The sequence below is a fragment of the Podarcis bocagei genome, assembly GCF_964188305.1.
Source record: "Podarcis bocagei genome assembly, chromosome: 1".
NCBI lineage: Eukaryota > Metazoa > Chordata > Lepidosauria > Squamata > Lacertidae > Podarcis > Podarcis bocagei.
Genome location: NC_138125.1, coordinates 70,885,833 through 70,910,625, shown reverse-complemented (window position 1 = coordinate 70,910,625; position 24,793 = coordinate 70,885,833). Strand labels below are relative to the sequence as shown.

At 39.0% G+C, this 24,793-nt stretch overlaps 1 protein-coding gene across 1 annotated transcript; it reads left to right on the top strand.

Moving 5' to 3' along the window:
* On the top strand, positions 1–24,793 carry CTR9 (CTR9 homolog, Paf1/RNA polymerase II complex component). The gene is made up of 24 exons (XM_081167783.1): positions 1–120; positions 1,914–2,153; positions 3,359–3,476; positions 4,562–4,651; positions 6,470–6,618; positions 7,076–7,183; positions 7,782–7,889; positions 7,986–8,222; positions 9,368–9,457; positions 9,556–9,684; positions 9,805–9,988; positions 11,782–11,870; positions 12,284–12,469; positions 12,851–12,938; positions 13,044–13,192; positions 16,621–16,737; positions 16,864–17,009; positions 18,326–18,397; positions 19,066–19,201; positions 20,415–20,558; positions 21,333–21,487; positions 21,893–21,989; positions 22,610–22,722; positions 23,573–24,793. Exons 2-24 carry the CDS (start codon positions 2,016–2,018, stop codon positions 24,027–24,029), a joined length of 3,300 nt encoding a protein of 1,099 aa, XP_081023909.1. The 5' UTR covers positions 1–120; positions 1,914–2,015; the 3' UTR covers positions 24,030–24,793.

Here is a 24,793-nt window from a genome sequence, read left to right as displayed (position 1 = left end):
ACAATATCACTTTTTTTTTAGGTCATTGAGCTTGACTTCGATCAGTTACCGGAGGGGGATGAAGTTATAAGCATTCTGAAACAGGAACACACTCAACTGCACATATGGATTGCTCTAGCGGTTAGTTTTTTGCCAATTCATTGTAGCTGATTTATTTACTTACTATGCTTGTATCCCATCCTTATCTCTCACCTGATACTTCATTAGCAAAAGTGATTAATCACCCAAGCCATAGATGTCATGTAAAAGTAATTACCTCTGAGTTCAAAAGGACTTGCTCTCCAGTAAGCATGTTTATGATTAAAGCTTTCATCTTAAAATGAGCACTTGTATGTATACCTCTGAATTTTATGCATTTTAAGTTTTGAAATAACTGCTCTTGTTTTTCATCCCACGCTCCAATTTGTATTTTTGTTCCCTGATCAAAATACACATTTATGGGTCTCTTATATATGTGAAATTAGGACTCATTCATTTCGTTAGCTGATCCATGCCCATAAAGAAATCCATTAAATGAAATAGTGGCGTGTTGCAGGAACATGTCGTAACATCAGTGCCTGAAACAGATTGCTTGATCAGAGTGTACCTGTGTGCTGCTAGTCATAATTAGGTCTAAAATGAGTGTGTCACATGTTACTTGAAATGAAGAATGGATGGTAGGTATTCAAAAGGGAGGTTGGCACTTTAGAATTTAAATTTAGGCCTTACCTCACTGCATGCTGCTTTTCCACAAAAATGTGCAAAAGGGGCTCACAAAACAACAACAATATGTATCAATACATCAATCTATATCAGTACAATAACACATTTTAATTTCCTTATAAAATGCTCAGTAATAATTAAGACATATATTGATGTTATTTGTTCAAAATTATAACCAGAATTTCATAGGCTAAAACTTCTGTGCAGAAAAGTTATTTATTAATATAACCAGGAGCTAGTTCCTCAGAAGTACAGGAAATGGCAATCAGCTTGCAGGAGATGATACCTTGCATGCCCCACTCTCTCTTATATTCTGGTATAGTTCTTAAAGGCCCCAACAGTGATGGGTGGTGGTGCCTGCTGTATCTGGAGGGCCTGTTATGGCTGCAGGTATATACTCAGCCACTTGGGAAGCTGTATGTTTTCAATTTCTCTGGAGCAGGACTCTTCCTATAGCAGTGGATCCCTTGCATGCCTGACTATCTCATATATTGTGATGCAGTTCTTAAAGGTTCCCGTTACACTTGCCAGTCCACTACTGACAAAAACACATTTGCTTGGGCCACAGCACAGAATCACTGAGAGCCTCTTCCTTTCTTTTGTATCTTGAGAAGTTATGAGGACTCCTCCCTAAGGCTTACTTCAGAAGCATGGGAGAATGGCAGGGACTGTCCCTGATGCTGTGCTACTTCAAGAGCAATGATATGTCTTTTTGCTTTATTAATATATGCACAGTTGGAATGAGCTCTCACTCTGCCTCTGCAGGAACTCTTCCCACCCCATACACAAGTGTACTAGGTTTCAATCTCAGTGTAATGTCAGGTGATCCTGTTCCTTCCCTCTGAGATGTGCAACAGGGAGAACAGTTTTGGCTGCCTACAAACACAAGTGCAAGGTTTGTCAGCACCTGAAATGATCAGTGAATTTTCCAGTTCCCTTTAAGATTTTACAGATCATATCTACACTTCTTGTAACTGTCTTTATCAGTGAAGGTTATTGGTGATGACAGCATTCCTCATTCATCACTTGCAGTAAACTGCAGAATAAACAGTTTTTGAATTTGCTTTGTTGGTTTATATAGTACAATAGTTGAATGAACAGATACTAATATGATAACGTTTTATCTAATATTAACCATAAATTGATGATTTCTCCCCCTAGTAGAGTTATACACAAAACCATACATATGCCTCTGTATTTCCTTTTTCTAGCTGGAATATTACAAGCAAGGCAAAACAGAAGATTTTGTGAAACTGTTGGAGGCTGCTCGTATAGATGGAAACCTGGATTATAGAGACCATGAAAAAGATCAAATGACTTGTTTAGATACCTTAGCAGCCTACTATGTACAACAGGCTCGGAAAGAAAAGAATAAAGACAACAAGAAAGAACTCATTACACAGGCTACACTATTGTACACTATGGCTGATAAAATAATCATGTATGATCAGGTAAGAACAAATAAACTTGGAGTAAAAACATCCTTTTTGTATGCTTGCTTTGCAACATTATAATACCAGTAAACTAGTTGGGACGTTGAAGTAACGCCCACATCTTGCATATAGGTGGTGTGATAGATAGATAGATAGATAGATAGATAGATAGATAGAGATAGATAGATAGTGTGCCGTTTTCTTAAAGATTGCCTCAGCTCAAGCGATAGTAAGTGCAATGGAATGATTTGCTCACAGCTGCTCTAAACAGTCTGCCTTGGGAGATTCAAAGCTGGATAACACATGCAGAACCTTATTCCTAGATGTGGTTTGCTTTCATTTGTGCAACACACATACACCACACTGTATGCTCCAGCTCATCTGCAAGCAGAAAACTTTGAGCTTATGAGTTGCTGCTGTTGCTGGAACACAGCGGATAATTGCTGAGGGGAATGGAGCCACTGTGGTCATTTTACCAGCTGTTTAAATATAACAATAAAATTGGCTTTACCTCTTAATCAAGTATAATACGTTCTTGGCCAAATTTTGCTAGTGCTTTATGGAGTCTCTTCCCCCACCCCCCTTCCGTATTCCTGACCTGTGGAAGTACCAGGAGTATTCATTTTTTTTAAAAAAAGAAATAAGGCATATAAAACTACTTGGAAGTGTACGGTTTAAAATGAAAAATGTCCAAAGACTTACAATTTAAAGACATTAAAAAGATGGAAGATGAAAGAGGAGGAGGATCTATTAGGGAAAAATCTGGGAAAAGGGAAGGGTTATAGTTCAGTGGTACAGCATCCTCTTTGCATGTGAAAGGTTCCAGACTCCGTCTCTGGCATATCCAAATGTGCTTGGAGGTGGAAGACTGGAAGCTTTGAATCCATTGGGCAGAATAGAACTGAGGAGTCACTGCTGTGTCTTGAAGCCCTGCCATTTGTACCAGTCAGGGCGGAACGTGGGGCAGTGAATTTGGTCTTCTTTGAATCTGTAGTTTACTAAACATGAATTGCACATCAAGTATTTATTCACAAGGCATGCTGCTATCAGGCAATGTGCAGCAGAGGGGTCTGTATGTATCTTAAGCATCTAGGATGCCCTGCACTAAAATGCTTAATTTGGGGACTTAACTAGTGCTGGAAGAATTCACAATGAGCAATCCTTTGATTCAACTCTTAAAACATTTCTTGAAAGACAATTCACATTTGTATCTTGCTTTCCAGAACCACTTATTGGGAAGAGCTTGTTTCTGTCTTCTGGAGGGTGATAAAATGGATCAAGCTGATGCACAGTTTCATTTTGTGCTCAACCAGTCTCCAAATAATATTCCAGCCCTTCTCGGTGAGATGTGAAATATCTTTTTGGATGCTTTCCCTTAACACAACCTATGTCCGGTTTTTAACCAGTAAAACTTTAGGCTCAGTATACCTTTAGAAACCACCGCTTTTCCTTTTACCCTTGATCAGTTTCAAAGGCCATAAAGATAGCTGCCTCCTCTTTGTATAAAACTGCCTTACACTGCAGGCTTGTCAGTCCATTTGAGCACCTTTGAGAAGAGCTATGAGACTACCTAATTTGGCAGGCAACAGGACTTCAGAGTTAAGTCCAGTGCTTGAATTACAAGGCAGGAAGAGAGAGCCAGCTTCACCTTTTTCAATGGCTTCTTTAGGTACACATGGGGGTATGATTTGGCTAAAAGCGGGAGAAATCACATGCTTGTGGATTTCGTTGAGTTCGCCTCTACCGCTTCCCCAATAACATGAGTATTAAATCCACAGTAACATGAGTATTAAACTGACTAAGGTGAAAGAAAATCTGGTGACATTTTATTTGCTAATGTGAAGAGTGCTTAAACCTTGGGAGGGGTTGGCTGTCATTGGATATTTGTGTGTGTTCATTAAATAGTTCTTTGAATGAATATGTTTCTATCCTATATGTGCTGTAGCAGCTATCACATTCATGAGATTTGTATAGATGTTATGAAAACAGCCATGCACACCTGAAATCTGCGATACTCCATCTTGGAGTATATTTCTAGATAGTATGGGGGTAGGAATGAATATACAAAGCACAGTCAAATTTGGCATAAACTGTATATTTGAAGACAGAGATTTGACTCTGTCGCTTTTGGAAACGTACTACTAATCATTCATACCAGTTTTGTCATACTGAATTTTGCACTATTATATTACGCTTCAGTTTTACTTGAGGCTTACATCCACTGAAAGCAAATGAGTATATTTACAATTAAATGTGCTTTGGATCACACCCACTACTACTTGCCACTTGAGTGGTTTCTTTTATAATTGTGACCTATTATGCATATGTACTTGTAGCTGGTAAAACAATGAACTGCTATTGATTTGTTGTGGTTGTTATTCAACTTGGGTAGATATTTCTCAGCTTTTATTTCTCCTGTCTAATAGGTAAGGCATGCATCTCATTCAACAAGAAAGACTATAGAGGGGCCCTTGCCTACTACAAAAAGGCACTGCGCACTAACCCAGGTTGTCCTGGTAAGGAACAGAAAAGCTTCATTTTAATTAAATACATTGTTTGGTTCATTGGGACCAAAAATAGTGTCCCTAAATTCAGGTAGTTTGAATACTAATATGATTTTTAAGCTTTGACTTTTGTCTTTTGTCTTACATATTAAGGAGAACAGTCGTTGTCATATCTGACCTTGGGTCTTGCCAATGCAACTTAAAAAGCAATAGAGTATTTTAATTAACTTTGGATTAATCCAGTTGAAGTCAAAATAAGATGAATGTGGTGCCTTTTTGTTGGACCTCTGCTGCTGAGAGAGTATAAACTTTGGAGACAAATGCATTAGTCAAGTACAACAGAAAGCAAGTGCAAGCATAAGAAGCTACATTATTGCATTGATCTATCTGAGTCAATGAGGTCTTTTACTGACAGTAATTCTCCAGTCAGTGGTCTTTCCAAGATTTGCTACCCAAGATATTTTCAGTGGAGTGCCAAGATCAATATCCTGGGGTTTTAAAACATGAGAATGACCATGTTGGATCAGACCAAAATTCATTCTAGCTTACCTAGATGCATTTCAAGGTAATAGCATCTCTCCCCCACCCCACCCCACTTACCAGCAACTGGTATTCATTGGAATACTGCCACTGAGCTTTGAGGTCCAATAGAGACATTATCACTAGTAGCCAGTGACAGACTTATTCTTTTATGACCTTTCATATGCAGAACATATGCTCAGCCACTGAGCTATGGCCTCTTACCTTCTTTCAGAATACATTATTTCTGCCTCATGGGAGAGTTCCTGGATCTATAGTTTTCCAAAAACAAATTTGACAATGGGTGGAAGTGGACTGGGGAAGCTAGGATTTTTTCTTTGGCTCAAATATTATTTCAAGCTGTAAAGTAACTTTATGCCTTGTGGAGCTCACTCATTTTGCGACATGCTTTCTAATCCCTGAAGCTCAGTTCCAAGGCTGAGTTCAGAATTTTGCTGGCATATTAATCTGTAATGTTTATTTTAAAAATTAGAAATTCTTGTTAAAAGTTGTGTGTTCTCTAGAAAAGCTTGCCTACAGAGTGAGATAATATCCTCCTCTTACTCTTTGTTATTGTTATTTGTGTTGCTGCTGTAATTTGAAGCCAGTAATAGACCCCTAATTTTCTAATTCTTTAAACAAAATTAAAAAGTTACCCATGCAACCCAGAATTGCTGTTCATCTGGACATATGAGGGGTAAATATGTGAAGGAGTGGGGGGCATGCAAGCAAGCCACTTGAGGACTCCTCTCCCACTCTTTGGTGCATTAGTTTCCCAAATGCAGTTAGAATGTGAGGGAGAGCAAGGACAAGCACACTCTCTCTGCCTTCTCTCTTGAGTCACTGTGCCTTTCTCTGCCGTCCTCCATTCTTTGGAAGGCAAGCATCTGCAGCACGAAGCCTTCTGTATTTACGTGGTCTCCCCATACAATTTAGTACTCTTATCATGCAGCCGACACGAATACAGCAGGCTCCCCTCTGCAGACACTTGCTCTCCAACACAGGAGGGCACTGGGGATGGGCACACGAGTTGGAGCTAGCACACCTGTCTCCATCTTTCTTCTCCTTGCATGATGGGCATCATGCCTGAAGAGAGCTCAGGATAAGTACAAACCTTTACTTATTAGTTTGAAAGTCTGTGGGCAGGGACTGTTGCAAATTATTGCTATCATAAAGTGCTAAGTAGAGATTTAAGGGCTTTAGAAACAGTAAATTATGAACCTACTTTTCTTAAAAGGCAATCGAGGTGTGAATGACTATGTTCTAATATATATATATATATTCTCTTCCCACCCCCCACCCCAAAACTAGCTGAGGTTCGGCTAGGCATGGGCCATTGCTTTGTAAAACTGAACAAGCTGGAGAAAGCCCGCCTTGCATTCAGCCGGGCACTGGAACTCAATTCCAAATGTGTTGGGGCTTTAGTTGGATTGGCTGTTCTGGAACTCAATAATAAAGAGGTGGGTTTGATCTAAAATGCTAATATCAGAATATGTTTCATTGAATGTCTAGTTAACAAAGACTTCTGTGCAGATGCAGACATGAAAATTAACGGCAGTTGAAATGAAAACCTCAATGTTCCCCATTTTCATAAATGCATATTTAGTTTTCTCTAATTTTGAGAAATAAAATAAGCTGTAAAGACAGTAATTAAAATAGAGCTGGTTTAAATATGAATCATTAGCCATTGACCAGTGACAGGATTTTTTTTACACTAGGATCTTGGATCAAACACATGACCTTATGAATGTATTGGGCAAAAGTTTTCAGCAGATACGTAGTCTACTGCATTGTTTGCCCGTTATGTAACTCATCCACTTTTAAAAAATGGTTTTGAAAATGGTATAGTAAAGGAACAGCTGAAAAGCTAATTAAGTTTTAAGCTTAAATAAAAATTTCTGTTAATGTTGCTTTCAGGCGGATTCCATAAAAAATGGCGTCCAGCTGCTTTCTAGAGCATATACAATTGATCCTAGTAACCCTATGGTGCTGAACCACTTGGCTAATCACTTCTTCTTCAAAAAGGTAAGAGAACTTGTAGATGTTTTGAGTTGCTGGTTGAAAGTCTTTAGGCTGTTTCATAACTGATCAGGCTTTCTATTTCAATATTCTTTGTAAGACTCATGGTAACACAGTAAATCTCAGAATAATGTTTTTAACTAAATACAAAGAAGAACCAGGCTTCAGTGTTACTGTTTTAAAATAATAATACGTTGGCCAGGATTGCCTAAAGCTATTTCTTATTTTGTGATTATTATTGTTAAATATAATATATATTTAATATATTATATACATACACCCTTTCATTTTAGTTGAGATTGGTTCACACTAGTTGCAGTGCTTGTTGAAGTTTCTAAGCACACATTCCTCAGGCTTCTCTATATCACATTCACATGGAGAAAGTAGTGTATAAGCCAGAAGTAGATAGGTATTTTGGTTATATATAATTGCTTCAGTTCCCGGGGTTGCGTCCTCCAAATGCTTGAGGATTTTAGTATATAAGAACCATGTGTGATATTTAAAACATTGGAAGATCAGGTTTCTAGGTACTAAATGTTCCAGGCCATGATTTTGAATACCATAAGAAAATGATTATGCCAATTGTATTTTTTTCTCTCTACAGGACTATGGCAAAGTCCAGCACTTAGCTCTTCATGCTTTCCATAATACAGAAGTTGAAGCGATGCAGGCTGAGAGTTGCTATCAGTTAGCCAGGTCTTTTCATGTTCAGGTACTTGGAAAGCCTCTTTCTACATTGCCTTCTTATTTTTTAAATAGATTTCCATGTGCACCATATAAACTACTTCTTTTTCCTCCCCTGCATTAGGAAGATTATGATCAGGCTTTCCAGTACTACTACCAAGCTACACAGTTTGCTTCCTCTTCTTTTGTGCTACCGTTTTTTGGACTTGGTCAAATGTATATTTATAGAGGAGACAAGGAAAATGCATCACAGTGTTTTGAAAAAGTTTTGAAGGCCTACCCTAACAATTATGAGACTATGAAAATTCTTGGATCTCTCTATGCTGCTTCAGAAGATCAAGACAAACGAGATACTGCAAAGGTACATTTGACAGCAAACTTCTTAGACTTGAGCTGTAATTCATACTCTCTTACCTAGGAGTAAGCCTTATTGAACTCAATGGGACAGAACTGAGTGCACAACTGTAGAGTATATTATACTGTTATGCCTGTTTTTCCCATAACGCTAACCCTATAGCTTAGTGCAAATATGCATGTTCCAGTAAATCAAGAACAAACCGTAAGACAAACCACAAACCTGGGTTTGGACATAATGCTAAGCCAAACTATGGCTTAGCCCTGGATAGCCCAGAAGCAACAGGATGGGGGTGGGTGGGCTGGAGCACTGTGGCTGAGGTCTTTGCACTGGGAACCCATATGTTTGGCTTAGCATTGCATCTGAAGCAGGTCCTAGTGTTGTGCTATCTGGATATTTTTTCCCCTTCAACAGTGGGTAGAATTGTGGGATATTTTGAACTCTTTGGAAAACAAAATCTTTGGTTGGTCTCTGATTAGACAGACATATGTGGTACAGCTGAGTAACAGAGAATTTCCCCTCTTTTCAATACAACAAAAAACACCAGAAGCTTGGATAAATGAACTTACTGATGTGTGAACTGTTTTCATGCAATATGTATATTCATAAGTGAAAACTAGCACTTCTTTCCAGTTCAAATACCCACCATCTACTTCAAGTTGTGTGGTTCATCTATTCTAAGGTTTTAGGCATTAGTAACACAATGTTCATTGTGATGCAGGCTGATTTCACTGAATGACAGAGATTTATTTTTAATGGCTCTAGTTGAGTGGTATACATCAGTAAAGTATTGCCTTTATCAAGGAAAAGCAAGAACATGGAGGACCTTTGTTCCACAGATTAGGAAATTTCAAACAGTGCAGATGCAGTCCCGGAACGCCATAGTAAGACGCTGTATATTGAAAATTGTTAATCTGGCAGACTTTCATTCTCATGTTTAATAGTTGGGTCAGTTTAACAAGATTTTTTTTTATTATGGTAGTTAATGTCTGTACATCTGGAGTTTCTTAACTTTATTGAAATGCCTCTGACCTAGTCAAGAATCCTATCTTTGGTGTTAAAAAATGTAAAATAAATGGTAGCTTTATTATGTTGTGTCTTCTGGCAATTTAAGAGTGTACACATACATAAATAACCTTTGTAATTTATAGGGTCATTTGAAGAAGGTGACAGAACAGTACCCAGATGATGTGGAAGCCTGGATTGAGCTAGCCCAAATCCTAGAGCAGACAGATATACAGGTATGGAGAAGATGCATAAAGTGCACTTGTGTTTTTAAGCCGAGCAGTGATGCATAGAACTAAACCTGTGCACTTTTCTCCATCTCTAAATTTGACAGGGTGCTCTTTCTGCTTATGGTACAGCAACACGAATCCTTCAGGAGAAAGTTCAAGCTGATGTCCCTCCAGAGATCTTGAATAATGTGGGTGCTCTCCACTTTAGACTTGGAAACTTAGGAGAAGCAAAGGTGTGGAACTCATTATTACTACTACTACTACTACTACTACTGTGCAGCATGTTTATAGCTTGTTCTATGTGTGTACTCAGAATATATACTACTTTGTTCCCTTTCCCCGTTTATCCTTAGAAATATTTCTTGGCATCTCTTGACCGTGCTAAAGCAGAAGCTGAACATGATGAGCATTACTACAATGCTATCTCAGTGACTACATCCTACAATCTTGCCAGATTATATGAAGCAATGTGTGAATTCCATGAAGCAGAGAAATTGTACAAAAACATCCTAAGGGAACATCCTAATTATGTTGACTGTAAGAAATCTTGTCGAAATTTTCAGTTGTATTTGAACTATGCCATGCATTCATGTTTGTCCTCATAAATGTAACTGTTCATTCACTGATGCTTTCTTTTGTGTAAACCATTGTGGCTAAACTGCAAGCAGAATGTACCTTCCTGGTCAAAAGTATTTTTTCCACTAACTTGTTCCTACAATTCTGATGCCCTTAAATACTGGCATTATTTTATTGATTTAGAAGTCTACACTGCTTAATTTTCCCTCACTTTTGATGTGTGTGTAAATAGCAAATATGAGAAGTTCCTATAAAAGCCTCTGTAAATACACATAACCAAGAAAGTTTATAAAGCTCATCATGATACTGACATTGTGTGTGTGTGTGTGTGTGTGTGTGTGTATGTATATATATATATATATATATATATATATATATATATATATATGCTTTCGTAGATTTTCACGGGTACAGGAATGCAGGTTTTGGTGTCTTCGGGTGTCTTCCCGTGTAAGAGTTGGGGTGTCTAGGCGACGTTTCGACGAGGTCTCACTCGTCATCTTCAGGCTGGTGCTTTCGGCTTCTTGTTACTGGAACAGAGCAGGATCTCAGTGTTTGAGTTCCTATAAATACTGTTGAGGGGGTGTGGTGTATAGCCTCCAACGTTCTGGGCAGAGAGGAAGTTCCCAGGTTAGTGTGTCTTTACTTCTTTTGTTCATTAATTACTTGAGGGATATCTTGAGTGATTTCTTGAGTGATATTCTGAGTACCACTTAGGAGGGTCATTAGGTGTGGATTAGTTGCTAAAGCTTTCGTGTCTTGACCTCTTGAGCTTGTGAAGAGTTTTTTCTGAGAAGATGGCTGTACTGCACTTAGTTGTGCAGCATCCCTGCAATCCCTACACAGATCTGGCTGGCACAAGGCACAAAACCACAGCTCGCCCCTATACACGAAGCCAAGCCAGAGCACAACTAAGTGCAGTACAGCCATCTTCTCAGAAAAAACTCTTCACAAGCTCAAGAGGTCAAGACACGAAAGCTTTAGCAACTAATCCACACCTAATGACCCTCCTAAGTGGTACTCAGAATATCACTCAAGAAATCACTCAAGATATCCCTCAAGTAATTAATGAACAAAAGAAGTAAAGACACACTAACCTGGGAACTTCCTCTCTGCCCAGAACGTTGGAGGCTATACACCACACCCCCTCAACAGTATTTATAGGAACTCAAACACTGAGATCCTGCTCTGTTCCAGTAACAAGAAGCCGAAAGCACCAGCCTGAAGATGACGAGTGAGACCTCGTCGAAACGTCGCCTAGACACCCCAACTCTTACACGGGAAGACACCCGAAGACACCAAAACCTGCATATATATATATATATATATATATATATATATATATATATATATATATATATAAAAGATATAGATGGAATACATTGTGCAAGTTACTCTGAAACAGAGCAGCCTTCTTTGTTATGTTTCAGTTCAGTACTGTGAGAGAGATTGCAACTATAAGTGGCGGGTTCTGCATTGTTCCCATATAATTTAAGGATCACGGGAAGGTGATTAGTGTTGCCCCCACCAAGCCCCTTTTTCTACAGCCAATTCAGAATGACAAAACTGTTTTTTATTATACATCTGGCAATCAGTGGCTGTTCGTTGCGCAGTTAACACTGACCCAATCTACTGCTGTCTTAAGCCGGTGTGGCATCAGTACATCTAAATGCTTGCTGCAGCAGACATGCCTCATCTTTAATGACTTCCAGAACTGGCCCTTTGATTATTAAACTTTATTTTTTGGTATTCAGGCTATCTGCGCTTAGGAGCGATGGCTAGAGATAAAGGAAACTTCTATGAAGCTTCTGACTGGTTTAAAGAAGCACTTCAAATCAATCAGGTTAGTAAGAACTTGTAAACTATCAACTAGCTTTGCAGGTTGTGAATTAACATTTTCTGTGAAGAAGGCAGAAATCATTTTCCTGTGTCCCACATAGATCAGCTATTCAGCCTTCATGCTGTGCTAGAAATGGCATTTTGATAATGTATCTTTATTATGACTAGCTGGGGTACACAGGGAAACATTCTTGGCAGCTGCTTTTGAGCATTACTCCCAACGTTTGACCTGAATGGAAGAGAAGTAAACTGTTTAAAGCTGGGGGAAATCAAGTAGCTGAACTTCGTAAAGACTTTTTATTATTATAATGCTCTTCTGCACTGTTACAGTTACTCTAAACTTTGGCGATTGAAGGAAAATTAGAAATATTCATTGTAAACTGATGAGAACTTAACATGTTGGGGTTTCTGTTTCAGGACCATCCAGATGCTTGGTCCTTGATTGGCAATCTTCACTTGGCCAAACAAGAGTGGGGTCCAGGACAGAAGAAATTTGAAAGAATATTGAAGCAGCCATCAACTCAGAATGACACTTACTCTATGCTGGCTCTTGGCAATGTGTGGTTGCAGACTCTGCACCAGCCCACCAGGGACAGAGAGAAGGTAAATGCTGCACACGTTCAGACTCCATGCCTGTGGTCAGTTCAGTGATTGTGCATAATTTGCACCATAGTCCAAGTGAGGTCTGGGGAGCCATTTTTACCATCTGTGCTGACTTTGCAGTAGGTTTGAACACCAACAACAGGGAGCAGAGTTTATACGGTGATTGCGACCGTGAATATCTTCCTTTGCTATTTTAATGGGCTAGAAGATCTCTCTCTTTCAAATGGTTTTTGGTTGACTGAACTTTCTGAGGATGTTAGGTGCTTATATTGCAGTGGCTTTAGTGTATTGCCAACATTTGATGGTTTGAGAAAGCGGTGTTGAAATAGTTAAATTGCAAATAACCCACTTGAACAAGATTTCATGTCATCATCTTTGTAGGAAAAGCGTCATCAAGATCGTGCACTAGCCATCTACAAACAAGTACTCAGGAATGACTCCAAAAACTTGTATGCTGCTAATGGCATAGGTGATTATTGTGTTTGGATTCCTTGCCTGAATTGTCTTCTGAGCTTTCTGCTGTGTTTCATGTAGTCCATACATCTGAAATTGTCCTTGGGCTTTTTTTTTTTAGGAGCTGTACTGGCACACAAAGGATATTTCCGTGAGGCTCGTGATGTTTTTGCCCAAGTGAGAGAGGCAACAGCAGATATCAGTGATGTGTGGCTTAATCTGGCACACATTTATGTGGAACAGAAGCAGTACATCAGTGCTGTACAGATGGTAATTCTTAAAAAATAGTCTTTTTTAAAAAAACTGTAAAACTAAGAAAGTATTTTTCATGGGAAATATTCCCTTTTTTAAGAAAAAACTTTAGTATGGTAGCCCCATATTAAATAACTAAAATTTAGGGAGAATTTTTCTTGTTTTGGAGGGGGCAATAAGATGAAGAACTTGTTTTCCCCAGAATTGCCATAAAATATCTTCTTAAATACGATATTCATAAAATCAATAAGGAGCCATCTCTGTTAAACCTAAGCTACAAATATGAATCACCAGATGAAACATCTCTTTAATTTAAAAAAAAAATGGATGGAAGGTTTGTGAGAGAACACTTATTTTTTAAAAAAAAACTGCAAAGAAGTTAACATGTTTGCTGTTCCTGTAGAAACCTTAGAGTAAACATCCTGAACAAAACTTACACAGTATTGGCAAAACAATGTTTGCCCACCTCTCACTTAAGCATCATTCTCTGTGTTAGATATTTGTAGTACAGCTGAAATGCTAGTTAGAGGTATTTTATTTGACTATGGTAAATTGTTAGGCAGAAATTGTTGCCAGACAGTATATACTTTTTTTTTTTTTTACTACTAACAGACAAATTTACTACTAACAGACAAATTTATCTTGCCTTTTAACTTGCTATTCTTTTCCTTTATCGACCTTTCCACCACATGTTAAGAGGACCTTGTAGCTGAAAGCATGAGGATGGGAACAAACTTCACCAAAGAAGTGTGGTGTTCAAACTACCACCTGGTGTAGAAAATGCCATGAAAACATAGTGGGCAAACGAGCCCTAAGCTGCCTGTACGGGCTTAGGGAATGTATTAGAGGCTCTGTATCAAGCCTTAAGCAGACAAACTTCCAAGTTCCTAGTATTGCCAATGTCATTGCACTAAAAAGGCATGAAATGTTGAGCTACTAACATCTGTGTTCTTGAATTTATTACGTAAGCAGGAGATATGAAGGGGGGTCAAAATAAAAGCAGCTGGGGTGTTGGAGAAATGTTTTTCTGCCACTCTTAAAAACATGTCAAGTGACTTGGAACAGTTCCATGAAATTAACACCAATATAAGTTGGTATGTTCAAAAAGCAGTGAGGAATAATCCAGCTGAATAATTGCGCAAGAAAGAAAACCAGTAATGTACTATCCACAAATACGGGAGAGTATTTCAGCATTTGCAGTCAAGAAACTTAGCACAATAGGAGTTTTGAAAGTAGTGAGAAACCTATACTTCACTCACCTTACCAATAGCTTTATCTTCAGAATGGTGTATTTCTTTATCTCTATTCTTGCATAATGCGTGTTTAAATCATTACAGAATTTGAACCGTAATGATTTACGTATTCTAAATCTGTGCAGGGTACAAAGTGAATGGTTCCCCTTTGTAGTCTAGTTAATGTGATTTTCAGACAGGGTTCTTAAAGGAAGATGAACAAAGGCAGACAAGCTTTCATGAGAAGCAAGACTCACCAGCAGATCATCCCCTGCAGTGCACAGTTGCAAGGAAGTGTTGGCCCGCACTTCTCCCTAGTTTGCATAGGGTAGGCCCAAGGGGTCTGGATTGCAGCCCAAGTGACATGAGCATACCATAAAACACAACCCAGAGTCCTCTGCTATATGCAGGGATTCTTTCACAAATTTGTAGGATTTCCTCAGACTAGCTGAGAGAAAAATGCTTCTGGATATGGAGTCTGAAAAACACTGGAATAGATAGCTTAGTTGGTTAGAGCATGGTGCTGATAATGCCAAGGTTGTAGGAAAGGCAGTTTGGCCCTGACGCTATAGCAGCATCGGAAACACCCATGCTGCTACAAGATTTAATCTCTGCAACAAAAACAAAAAAACTCTACACTTGCACTTTATAAAACCCTACTCAACAGGAAGAAATATGATTTAGAATATGATAGACAAAAATGGAGTGAAGAGTTAGGGGTACAGATAACAAATGATATATGGGAGTCCAGTATAAAATCAACAGAAATAGCCTCTATGGATCTAAGACTAAGACTTATTCAACAGAAAATAATATTCAGAGTCACCTGGACTCCAGCAAAACTATACCAGAAGAAAATAGCAAGTACAGACAACTGCTGGAGATATGGGAGTGAAAATGCGAATTTAGTACATACAATGATTAACTGCCCGATGATAAGATCATTTTGGTGCGAGGTGAGGATATTTATAGCAAGAGTAATAAAAAGAAATTGTTATTTAGGAGAATTAAATTTAATTCTAAATTATATTCCGGAAACGGAGATTTCAAGGGGTAAAATTTTTTTGATGTACTGTGCTATAATAGAAGCAAAAAAACTTGTTTTGATGAATTGGAAGAGCCACAAAAAGATTCCATTGAGCACAGGGATTGAGAATATGGACAGATTAGCTACATGCGAATGAATTGCATGTTGATGCAAAATAAGAATGGATAAATATGAAGAAATCTGGAACAAATATTTAAGCGATAAGGCGGCTAGCGGTGGGAAGGAGGAGGAGGAGAGAGAGGTGGGAAAATATTGTTTAAAAAGGTATAGTCATAGGTATATCAGTGTATTCAAATCTGAACTGTCAAATTGTGTTATTGTTATTATGGTTTTTGTTGTATGTTTCTTTTGCGGTGGTTGTTTGTATCGAAAAAATGATTTAAAAAAGTAAAAAAAAGGTGGTAGGTTTGAGCAACTGCATATCCCCACATTGCAGGGGGTTGGACTAGATGATCCTCAGGGTCCCTTCCAACTCTATGATTCTACGCTCTACATTCTGTAAAAATACACACACACTCACAACTATATATCACTCCTTAGTGAAATGGGTGTTGGCTGCAGGTGCAGCATTGGATACAACCCATATTTTTTTCCCTGCCTTGAAACTTGCATAATAAATTTCAGCAGTGACTGTTCAGATGATGTATTCCAAGTAAAGAAGTGGAAACCTCATATTGCCTGAAGTATCTGAGGCTTCTAGGCTTGAAGTTAGCAACGCATTGCATTTGTAGTGCTTACTGTCTGGATTCCTGCTATAATGAAGAGCTGCAGACGTCTTAGTAGACACAAACAGTAGACCTCATAACTTATTAGTCATTTAATTAGTTATTGGCAGCAATGAGAGCTTCCTTACTGTGCAGGTTCGGGGTTTTTTTCAAGGTTGCAATGTGGGAGGAAAAGGTTTTTTAAGCAATCCTTCCCATGTGCCTGCTACTTGAAGTTGAGAAAAAGAGTCATGCATATGGAGAAGACATGATTAGCATCCTGTTAAATTTGTCTCTGAGCTCTGTGGAACTCCAAAGGACTTAACCAAGCGAACAAGCTTAGGATTGGGCTGTAAATTCCTGTGAAATCTGTTTAAGCTCTTTATTAAATGTTAACTAAGTGTGACATTTCAGTTAGAATGAGGGTTTAAACATAAAACCATTGAATTTTCTCCCTTGTAGTATGAAAACTGCCTAAGAAAATTCTATAAGCATCAGAACACGGAGGTACTGTTGTATTTGGCTCGAGCTCTCTTCAAATGTGGCAAATTACAAGAATGCAAGCAAACATTGCTGAAGGTAAAAAAAAAAAAAAAGCTTCTTACATATATTGCTGCATTGGATGTATTGTTGCACCAGCTTGTTTGTGTTGGAGCCAAGGCTGGTTCACACCTACTAAATTTAAAGTTTAATTTGAATCTTCAGGCTAGACATGTGGCACCCAGTGATACAGTTCTAATGTTCAATGTGGCCTTGGTGCTGCAGAGGCTGGCTACCTCTGTCCTGAAAGATGAAAAAAGTAACCTGAAGGAAGTACTCAATGCTGTGAAAGAGCTGGAGCTGGCTCACAGGTAAGCAAATCTGCATTTGCTATTTTGGTATCTATTATTGCATTGTGCTGGTTTTCTGTGAAGGTGTCGGAGCAAATGCCAAACTCTGGTTATTTCTTTGCACAGCTTCATAAATGTGTTTAGACTCAGGTAGACCTCTCAGATCTGCCAGATGCTGTTTCTTAACTACACTGTTGAATTAATTTTTTTAATTCAGTTTATTTACTGCTTCTTACACAAAACCCGCTAGAGTGGTTTATGTAATAAAACTTGGAAACACAAAAACATCCAGTCTACAGATACAGCTAAAACTACAGTATATCCAATATACAGAAAAAGAACAGACTTGAAACTGTCCAATCTAGCAGCAGCAACTCTCAATAAAATATAAATATACTGAACCTCCCGCTAAGGTCTGTATTAAAAGATGCATCTTCCAGTTTGAAACTGAGCTTCACTATGTAATAACTTCCAAAAAATGAATGAATGATACTTACAGAAAGTTGAAAGACTTGCTTCTTGCTTCAATAACCTCCTCCAGTTGCTAATCTCTGGAGCTGCAGCTGGATGGGCAATTAACGTGCAGTAGGAGCAGCAGTCATGAAAGTTCCCAAGAGAACCTAGAAAGCACTGGGAGCTAGAACGTGAAGGATAGGCTTTCAGAATAGCATCCAGCTGCCGTGACCTTCAAAGGTTGCTGTATTTCTTGGCACACAAGGACAGTTTTTAGACACCAGGGCACTCCAAACAGAAGTAACCTATGACATGGGGCTTGGTAGCTATATTGCTTCTATGCTGGAAGCTTGTTTGAAAGATGCAAGCTTCTATTTATACTTCATGCTTCACTGTATATATGCAGGCAATTGTTTTTCTCATAATGTTACAGTGCTTTTTGCAATATTTACGGGTGTGAGCATGATTACCTGTGCCAAATAACCTGCCTCCTCTCTCAGTCTCATTTGCTTGAGATTTCCATTAAACGGTTGTTTGACAGGTTCTGCAACATCTCCAAGACTTTCCCTGAGCATCTGTGAGAATGATTCAGTCCTTCACAAAAAGGGTACACCATGCAATCCAAATCCATTAATAGCTGCAGGGATTTTTCTGTTGACTTTATACTGAGATGTGAAATGCATCCAAAGTAGTTTGGAAATATTTTTCAATTGGAAGTTGGAAAGTGTATTTTTGATGTGTGAGACATTAGACAAGCTGAGGTGTCCAGAATAAAATATTACTATTTAGTGGCATTTGACCATATACAAATATTAATTAAAAAATACATGTGAAGAAACTGAAGTGTTTAAAATTTGATTCTTAACTTACTGTTTTCCATTCAGATACTTCAGTTACTTGAGCAAAGTGGGAGATAAAATGAGATTTGATTTGGCACTTGCTGCAACTGAAGCCAGGTAAGAACTGTGTGTTGTGTACTTCACATAACTGATGCCTACAGAAGCTAAATGCATTATGTGAATTTGCATAACATGACTTGTAGGATTTGGGCTACTTTTATACCAGAGTTTGAAAGCAAACTACATATAACCATAGCATGATTCCATGTTCCAGTGGGGTGCTAATTCAGGTCTCACATATCTCCTGAACAGGAAGCTGACAGTGACCAGTCCTCTGTTGGTTAGCTAGGAACTGGCAGATGTGGACATGCAACACTGGTTGTGTTCACATGTCACAATAAGCCATAGTTTAATGTTTAACAATGGTTTGAAGTGAATGAGCAGGATGCTGGTGCATGCTGCTGAGAAGTCCCTGCTTTGCTTCTGCCCTACTCTTGCCCTCATCGCAAGAAACAAATTGCAAGCCTCATCTTGTCATCTGAACTTAGGTCAATGATTTGTTTCTCTGCATACAAATTATGAGCATAAGTTTTGATCATGGACTGTTTGGGGGAACTTGCTGCATAGACAGTTTTTCCTTATACTGTGTCCTTGTTGTTTAACCAAGTAAGCACTTGCCGTTTTTTAGCTATACTCTGTATTTCTGTCTTGGCCATTGGCATGGAACACTCTCTTTTAAAAAAGGTTTCTGCTTCTGTCTGCTAATCTGAACTCAAACTTGATAGGCAGTGTTCTGATCTGCTGAGTCAGGCTCAGTATCATGTGGCTCGGGCTCGTAAGCAGGACGAAGAAGAGCGGGAGCTGCGAGCGAAACAAGAGCAAGAAAAAGAACTACTGCGCCAGAAGTTGCTCAAAGAACAGGTACTTTAGTCTTCCTGCTGCTGTAATAGTACATAATACTATCCATTAAGCTGCAGCAAAGTGCAAGATAGGGAGCAAGTGTAAGGCTGCAGTGAGGTGCTTTAGGTTGTTGTGTGGCACTTAGGGGGACTTGCCTGTGTATTACGTTGTATAGGTTTTGCAGCTGAAATAGATTGGGGGGGTTGGTTTTGGTAACTAGGAAATGGGTAAGTATTGCACTTCCACCTATCTGGTGTGGTGTAGTGGTTAGAGTGCTGGACTAGGACCTGGGAGTTCAGGGTTCAAATCCCCACTCAGCCATGAACCCCACTGAGTGACCTTGGGTCAGTCACCACTTCTCAGCCTTACCTACCAGACAGGGCTGTTGCAGGGATTAATTGTGGGGGCAGAGAACCATGGATGCCACCTTGAGTTTCTTGGAGAAAAAGGTGGGTTATAAACTACATAATAAATAGCAGTACAGTCGTATGTTGGAAGTCGAACGGAATCCATTCTGGAAGTCCATTCGACTTCCAAAACATTTGGAAACCAAAGCGCAGATTCTGATTGGCTGAAGGAAGCTCCTGCAGCCAATTGGAAACTGCATCGGATGTTCGGCTTCCAAAAAAAGATTTGAAAACCAGAACACTCACTTCCGGGTTTTGATCGTTCAGGAGCCGAAATGTACGAGTACCAAGGTGTTCAACAACCAAGGTACAACTATACAGTGGTTCCCCGCAAGACGAATGCCTCGCAAGACGAAAAACTCGCTAGACGAAAGGGTTTTTCGGTTTTGCGTTGCTTCACTAGACAAATTTCCCTATGGGCTTGCTTCGCAAGACGAAAACGTCTTGCACTTTTTTTTTAAAGCCGCTTGAAGAGGCGCAGTTGCGACGGACTGTGCTTCACAAGACGAAAAACATCGCAAGACGAAAAGACTCGCGGAACGAATTATTTTCGTCTTGCGAGGCACCACTGTATCTTACTTTTCAGTGCACGAGCAACATGCTGTATGCAATGGGTTTTCATTTTGTTTCAGAGCAGACCTTTCAAAGGTAGCTCATACACTGTCAGGTCTTTGCATCATGAAGAACCCAAGTGACTCTTCAGCAGTAGTCTGACTTACTAAAAAGAATGAACCTGTTTTAGGTGTCTATTTGTATTTTTCATATTTTCATCAGTACTGTAGGTTAAAAAAAAAAGCATAGTAGCCAGCTTGTCCTCACTCTTCCAGGAAGAAAAACGCCTCAGGGAAATAGAAGAACAAAAGAAACTTTTGGAACAGAGAGCACAGTATGTGGAGAAGACCAAGAATATTCTGATGTTCACTGGAGAAGTTGAAGGATCTAAAGAGAAAAAACGTGGTGGAGCTGGCCGGGTACAGAATAAAAGCTTTTGGATTCATCATTCACCCCAAATAGTTGAAATGTGCTGTCAGGCTTTAACTTATTGTAAAATTGTCCTGTGGGCTCTGACGAGAGTACAGTAATGACATCATACTTTACATGGAGAGAACTATGGAGAAATGGTGTCATATTTTAGACATAAAGACAAGAGTTGGAAAGTTGTTTAAACTTCTGTTTTACCAGTTTAGAATGTTGTGGATTTATTTAGAAGTGCAAAGAGAAGTGGTTTTCTTTTTTAACTTTAAAGGGAATTGACTCACATAGGCTGATTTACCTTTTCTGTTCCTCTGATATTCTGTTAACATCCAGCATAAGAGTGTATCATTGTTTTCTGTCACTTACCACCACTACTTCTTTTTAGTACATCGACTGAAAGCTCTTTCAGAGTATAACTAATATCCAAATACTCTTCCCATCTTCTTGCATTTTTTCCTTTACTGCAATTGATTATCAGCTTCTTAACATTGTACTGTTCTTCCTTCTCTCTATATTGATTTCTTTAATTCATGGGCCTTTATTTGTCACCTGTCTATTAATTTTGATTATCACAGTTTAATTCTGCTGTTCTTTATTTGTGATACTGAAGTTCTGCGTAGAAATTTCTTAAATAAAAGATCAAATCTAATACAACTTTAAGTTACATGCACTCTATGTGCATTTAATGTGGCTTCTAAAAGGGTTAATTTTGTTTGGGGGATCTTTTCAAGCAGCAACTAATAAAGGAAGTGTTTCTGATTTTGTGACAGCGTTCCAAACGAACTGGAGAATTTGATGAATTTGTCAATGATGACAGTGATGAAGATCTCCCAGTGTCCAGAAAGAAAAAGAGGAGAAAGGGTAGCGGTAGCGAACAAGATGGTGAGGAAGAAGAGGGGGAGAGAAAGAAAAAGAAGCGACGAAAGTAAGTAGAAAGAAAGAGCAGAACTCCTTTGGTGGGGATTCAGAGGACTCTAGGGGGACTTTTTATTAGTACAATGGAGTTTCTGAGCTCCCCTCTTCCTTAAGTCCCTCAAACCGCTGCCTGATGCATCACTTCCCAAATTCAAGGAAGCTTAGAGAAGCTTTTGATGGGCCACAAGGAGCTTGGGTGGGATGGGGTTGTGGGGGAGTCGAAACATCTTGGGTGTGTCTTCATTTAAATGCTTTTGTATTCCTAAAGAATATTTAGATCCCACAGTGTCTAGTATATGCCACAAGGAACAAGAACTAACACACAGGCTTAGTTCACATGATTAGGATACTATAGTTATAAGACTGAATTGAATTGCACTTTGTGTTTATATGCGCCTTGTGTTTTTCTCCAAAGACCCCAAAAGGCAGGTGATGGTACTGATGATGATGAAAATGACAGTGCACCCAGACCTAAAAAACGTCGCCCAGCAAAGACTGAGAAGAAAAAAGCAGTATGTTTTTTTAAAAAAATTAATAAATAAGTAAATCATTAATTGGTGTTTTGGTTTAGCGGAATTGCAGTAATTTGGGATCAAAGGTAACAAGATTAATTATGCTTCTAAGCTTTGGAAATAATTGACCAAACCAGGGTTCTGGTTTGACATTCTGGCTTAATTCTGTGGTTTAAACATACCACAGTTACTCATATACAAAACAGAACTGGAAATAGCAGTTATCAACAGAGAATAGAAGTTTCAAACTTCTTTCCTTCATATGTAAGGGACGGAGCACACAAGGCCAGGGCATGTAACAACATGTCTGATTGGTTACATCTAAATTCAGTCGTAGTCTACTGACATTCTGTATTGTAATTCAGATTTTCTTAAACTTGGTCTTTTTTAATTGCTTTTGTGTGATTGTCTGCCATATAATTAGAAGAGGTAGCTGATACAGCCATCACCCCACAGCCATCTAATACAGGGATATAGAAACTGTTGCCATCCAGGTGTTTCCAGGCTACAGCTTCCATTATTCCTCAACATTGGCCATATGGCTGGGGCTAATGAAAGTATAATAGTTGAATGTCAGGTTTTCTTTTTAATCTTTTAACACTTTTTTGTTGTTGTTATAGCCAAAGCCAGAACGATTGCCTCCTTCAATGAAGGGTAAAATCAAATCTAAAGCCATCATTTCATCAAGCGAAGACTCATCTGATGAAGATAAGCTCAAGATTGCTGATGATGGGTACATAGTGTTTATGATCCTAGAAATAGTGTTGTTTGACCCTTGTACAAAGTAATCATTATCATCATCAATGCACTTCTAATTCTTGGAAGTGTGGTTTGTTTAGTCCGAGCACACATGAGGAGCCACAGTCCAGATCGGTTTAATTCATGGTAACCTATTAACTATGGTTTACTGTGATACACGAATTGGGCCCATTGATGAAGACTCATTAAGTAAATGTGTACATAATGTTGTGATTCCACATCACTGTATCCTGCGTATGTAATGTTTTGTACTCTTATCTATTGGTGCATACTTACAGCTTGCAGGTTCTATCTCCTCAATTTCCTACATGGGTTTGTGGGGATCAAACATACTTTGTGAACCTTTAATTGGGCCACAGTGGCTGTGACTTTGTAGAGAGTGTGGAAAACACAAAATGGCATTGTATTTTCCCCAGAATTGCATTTCCTGCACATTTCCCAACTTTCATTAAATCAAGACAAAGCAATCTTTTCATTGCAAAGATCTGTTAGGGGTCAGGAACGTGGCAGAATGATTGCTGACATTTCAGGAGCGTCAGAAGTGACAAGGTGTCCATGGGGCAGGGCTTCAGAACTCTGCATAGCTCCATGCCCCTCTCTGAGATTAATAAAACTGCAATAGATGGCACAGAGTAGCAAAAAGAGGTAGAATAAACTGGAAGAGATTCAGGCTTCATTTGCATGTTGCAGGCTTGAACTTGTCACAGGATTTATATTACTTTGGTGTGGAATTTCGGGGGCTTTTTGAACACAGCTCTTAGTACAAAGTTTATCGTTTCACTTGGGATGTTTGCCTTACTGCATTGCCTTCTGCTCTTGAACAGGAATGCCAGGAACAGCAACAGTGATTCCGATGATGCTGAGCAACCACGCAACAAACGCGTCATGTCTGACAGTGATTCTGACAATAGCAATAAGTCTGGCAGCGAAGGGGGCAGTCCCAGGCGATCCAGCGCCCGCCCTTCTGATGAGGATTCAGACAGTGATGGGTCAGCAAGAAAGAGGAGGCGATCTGAATCTGAACAGTCTGACAACGAATCTGTGCGCTCAGGGAGAAGTCCGTCTGTGCGCTCGGGGAGAAGTCAGTCTGTGCAGTCAGGGAGAAGCCACTCAGGTGGTTCTGAGAATGAATCTCGCCCAGCTTCTCGCAGTGCTGATTCTGACAGAGATTCTGACAGGGCATCTGATCATGGGGGCTCAGGTAACGAGTCTGAGCCAGAGGCATCCAACAATGAAGGATCTGAACGCGGCTCGTACGGCGGATCAGATGACAGTGATTAGATTTCAGTTGCAACCTGTTTTATTAACTGCTTTGTAAATATATTTTGGTCCAAGAGGGTGGGGGGAAGAGGAGGGTATCCATATTTTATATTTGAAAACTGTGATTTAAAAACCTGGACAGCTATGTTTTAGGGGAAAGTATATATTAAAAAAAAAAGCTGAAACATTTCCTATAACATTTTTTCTACTGAACTATACACTTGCCAGGGTTTACCTACAGTATCTACTTGCATTCTGTACTTGGAGGTCAATGTGCTGTATTGGGGGTTAAGAAGCTTACTTTATCAGAGTGCACATAAGATCTGAAGAAACAAAATACCAAGATAGTTATCCTGCATCCAGATATGTTTGCTTAAGACCTTCTGAAACAAATGGTACTTAAGCAAATTTAACTGAGTGGAAGGCTGTAGCTCATACTGTCTTGCCTAGTCTGATCAAGTGTACTTTTTCAAAACTATATATGTGAAAAGGGATTTTGGTAGAACTCCCATGAATTTCTCAAGTGATATAAAAAATGTTTGGGTTTACAGAGTAGTCCTTCAGGTTATGTAGCTCTTATAAAGTATAGTTTTACGTTTTGTTAAAGTACGTATGTGCTGTAGCAAAATGCCTAAAATTGAACAAAATGTATAAAAATAATGCTATGGAAACATAGATGAATGTCAGATTTGAGACTTGGCAGTTTTTAAAGAAGTGATAAATTAAGAGGCCTCCTTAGAGTGAAAAGATCTGTTTATGGCATCTAATAAAAGCTGTTGCTGCCA

Excerpts from the sequence above, each read along its gene's own strand:
- CTR9 (XM_081167783.1), top strand. The coding sequence starts at position 2,016 with ATGACTTGTTTAGATACCTTAGCAGCCTACTATGTACAACAGGCTCGG. Across the intron at positions 7,184-7,781 it reads ATCACTTCTTCTTCAAAAAG|GACTATGGCAAAGTCCAGCA; the intron begins GTAAGAGAACTT and ends TTCTCTCTACAG. Across the intron at positions 12,939-13,043 it reads GTATGCTGCTAATGGCATAG|GAGCTGTACTGGCACACAAA; the intron begins GTGATTATTGTG and ends TTTTTTTTTTAG.